Source organism: Propithecus coquereli, unplaced genomic scaffold (assembly GCF_000956105.1).
Source record: "Propithecus coquereli isolate 6110/MARCELLA unplaced genomic scaffold, Pcoq_1.0 Scaffold193, whole genome shotgun sequence".
Classification (NCBI taxonomy): domain Eukaryota; kingdom Metazoa; phylum Chordata; class Mammalia; order Primates; family Indriidae; genus Propithecus; species Propithecus coquereli.
The window spans coordinates 613,325-616,909 of NW_012144190.1; the positions used below are offsets into that span (position 1 = coordinate 613,325).

The 3,585-nt window shown below is 55.7% G+C and overlaps 1 protein-coding gene across 2 annotated transcripts in view; it reads right to left on the reverse strand.

Moving 5' to 3' along the window:
- Positions 1–6: 6 nt before the first annotated feature.
- The window catches only part of TMEM150B (transmembrane protein 150B), a 7,374-nt gene continuing 3,795 nt past the window's right edge, over positions 7–3,585 (reverse strand). For both annotated transcript variants that reach the window (XM_012643065.1, XM_012643064.1), the window contains 2 exons: positions 3,016–3,199; positions 7–242 (listed from right to left, as the gene is read on the reverse strand). In XM_012643065.1, coding sequence (XP_012498519.1) covers positions 34–242; positions 3,016–3,199 — 393 coding nt within the window. In that variant the 3' untranslated portion in view covers positions 7–33. The remainder of the gene's footprint in view (positions 243–3,015; positions 3,200–3,585) is intronic.

Consider the following 3,585-nt stretch of genomic DNA (forward strand, 5'->3'; position numbering starts at 1 on the left):
CCATCTTCTTCCACTGGTGACATGAGGCCCGGGTCAGGGCGCCGGCGACAGCTGGACAGGCAGGGAGACGGGGGAGGCCGGCTGCGGGCTGAGGCTGGGCCGCGGCTGAAGACACAGGGTGCAGCCGTCCAGGCCAGAGAAGTCGACGGAGAAGAGTCCAAAGAGCCAGAACAGCAGCATGGCCGTGGCCCACTCGCAGGCGGCAGACGCGGAGCGCAGCTGCTGGGAGTGGAGGACCACCACTTCACGCCTGCGTCAAGGGCCACGTGGCTACCCAGAAGGACCCAGGAGCCCGCTGGGTTGCTGTGTGACCTCGGGCTGGGCTGAGGCCGTCTCTGGGTGTCGTCTCCTGCCCCACTGGCTGGCCACCATTCAGCTCTCATCTTCCCATATACGTCCTCTCAAACCGATTCTAGCCTTCGTCCCCTATGCTCCCGAAGCCCTATCTGTATCTCAAGCTGTTCCCAAGCACTGTCCTTTGCATGGCATTCCTGATATCCCAAAACAACGTTATCTTCCGCCTACCTTCCCTGACCCGGCGAAGGCTCTGGGCATCTCCCTGCTGGTCCGGAGCAACCAGGTCCGGAGCTGGTCCCAGCTGCCAAAGCTGCCAGCCCCATGCAGGGTTTCCTGAACACGCCTCCCTCTCCGCCAGCCTGCATTTCGCCACTTTCTCCTGAACATACTCCCCCTACCCGTGGCCCACAGGCCCCTCTCGCTCACTCCCAAACAGGACCTAATCTCCCCCTAAATCTGTCCCCACCCTGTGGCAACTCCACCATCCACTCATGCACCCAAGTGACACTTGCCGGCTTCCTCCTCCGCCCCCTTGGCCATCTGGTCAGCCCAGCTCTTGCCCTGTCTGCCTTACCCATCTCTATCCGGCACCCTCCTCTGTATTATTTCTCTCTCCTGGTCTGCCCCGTCCCTTCTCTGGCTGTCCCATCCTAGCTCCTTAAAACCTTTTTCCAAACACCAGCTCACGCAGACTCCAGATCAGCCCAGCAGAGACACCTCTTGTTTCCTGGAACCTCACTCACTGGAGCCCTCCCTCCCCCCAGCCCCTCCCGGGTCAGCTGAGACATTATTTCATTCACTCAAGGATCTCTAAGCTCCTTAGGTGCCAAGCAGTGGGGTATAGACGGCATAGAATGTGGACACCAACCCTGGCCCTGTGCGTCTTGCGGCACAAATCGCTTACTCCCAGGACTAAGCCTGTTCCTCCCCTGCTCACAAGCTTTCTGTGGCTCTCTCTTGCCCGCAGGCAGAAGCCCAAGCCGCTCACCCTCATCTTAGAAATCCCCAGCTCTGGCCCTGCCAGCAGCCTCATTCCTGAGCTGGTCTTTCTGCTTTCTGCACACACCTGCAGGGTCCTCCCAGCCTTCCAACCCTGGCCCAAAGCAGCTCTTCTGCCAAGGCCCGGCTCAAAATCCCACCAGAAGGCCAGGCCCAGTGGCTCACACCTGTAATTCTAGCACTCTGGGAGGCCGAGGCAGGCGGATCTCTTGAGGTCAGGAGTCCGAGACCAGCCTGAGCAAGAGCAAGACCCAATCTCTACTAAAAATAGAAAGAAAATAGCTGGACAACTAAAAATATATAGAAAAAATTAGCCGGGCATGGTGGCGCATGCCTGTAGTCCCAGCTAGTCAGGAGGCTGAGGCAAGAGGATCGCTTGAGCCCAGGAGTTTGAGGTTGCTGTGAGCTAGGCTGACGCCACGGCTCTCTAGCCTGGGCAACAGAGTGAGACTCTATCTCGGAAAAAAGAAAAAAAAATCCCACCAAGTCTCGGACCCACCTTTACAGACTCCAGACCTTGTCGCACCCAGCTGGCTCCTCCCCCTGCCCCCAGCCCAGGCACAACTGAGCCCCAGAGAATGAAGACCCTGCAGCCAAACTGATTACCAGTCCTGTTTTAAAGGTTTGGAAGGGGAGAGGCTGGGTCTTATCACAAATAGGGCCCCTGCAGAGGAGACGGCATGGTTCTCCCCAGCTAGGGCTGCTGAAGGCTGAGCTGAGGGCCTGCCCTCCCCACTGGTGCTGTGGCACTCCAGTTTGTTGCTCTGGGAAGTGGGATGGCTTAGCTGGTTTCCTTCAGGCCTCGGCTTCCCCTCCCATCCTCCCAACAAATAAGAAAGGCCCCAAGGCTGAGTCTGCAGCCCCTCCTCTCAGAGCACTGCACACTCTCCCTATCAGAATTCATCATTAAGATAAAAGCAGCTCCGTTTGATAGATACGGAAACAGGCTCAGAGAGGGACTTAACCCGCCTCTTCTTCGCCTCCTGGTGTGCTGTGCTGCTGCAAAGCATCTGGCTTCTGGGGTGACTCAGAAATGAGCTGGGATTGAGTCTCCACCCAGTGGTGTGCTGGTAAAAGTTTAACAACCGGCTCTGGTTGGTAGCATCTGCCAAGCACCATGGTGTAAATACTAACACCATGGTCATAATGTGACGTCACTGAACATGGAGTTAGGAGGAGCCACACGAACTGCTCTTGGGAGCCTGCACAAGCCACCTGCAGCCCACCACCAACTCCACCAAGGAACTTTGTGACGGGTCCTGGCCCAGAGACTCTCCTGTCTGAACCTGGTTTCTGGCTTGGAGTGGCTGCCCCAAATCGACTGTTATTATTCTGATACCATTCTCCTAATACTTACAGGTCACTCACTCACTGTGTGCCAGGCACAGATCTAAGCACCTCATGTGTATTATCCTATTTATTCCTTGCAACCCTGGGTTCAGCCCTATTATTATCCAAATTTGATAAATGAGGAAACTGAAGCACCAACAGAGAAGTAGGAACCAGTGGAAGTTTCCCCAGCTAGTCTGTGGCAGCGATGGGATTCCAACCTGGGCAACGTGGCCCCAAAGTCAGCACTCTCAACCACAAAGCTTTGGTCCTGTGCAAAGATCAAGGCCTAGAGAAAGGAAGAGACACCCCCCGTGGCACACAGCCAGGCATGGGAGACTGACCCCAAAGAGGAACCGCCAACCCCTGCCCCGGCCCCAGTAAGGATACTGGCCACGATGAGGCCGGTGCAGAGACAGCAGAGGGCCAGGCGGAGTGAGCCAAGCCAGGGGCCCCCAGGCCGGGGCAGGCTCTTCATCCGCCACAGGAGAAGGACCTGCAGCCAGAAGTAGAGGTTGCCCAAGATGAAGGCAAGGAAGGCTCCTGCCAGGTGTGTGGGCTTCTGGTTCTTTTCCTGGGAGGAGAAGGGAAGAGTTGGGAGGAAAACTATGGAAGGGTGAGGGCATGAGGTGGAGGGGCCTTAACCAGCCCAATCGACTGTAATGGAAAACTTGCCATACCCAGTGATGGGCTTATTGATTAGGTACGTCAGCTATTGTCAGCCCGTGAGGGCAGGCATTTGGATTTGTTGTTCACGGCTATAGCCTCAATTCCTACAGCAGTGCTTGGCACGTAGTAGATGCTCAGTAAACATGAGTGGACTAAATTCTGCATTCTCAAAGAGGGAGAGGGCCAGATATTGCCCCCAAGCGGATAAAAATTAATCCTTGGGGGGTGAAAATTCTTAGGCATTACAATGGTTTGTGGCTTACAAATATATAGTATATATTTTGATAAAAA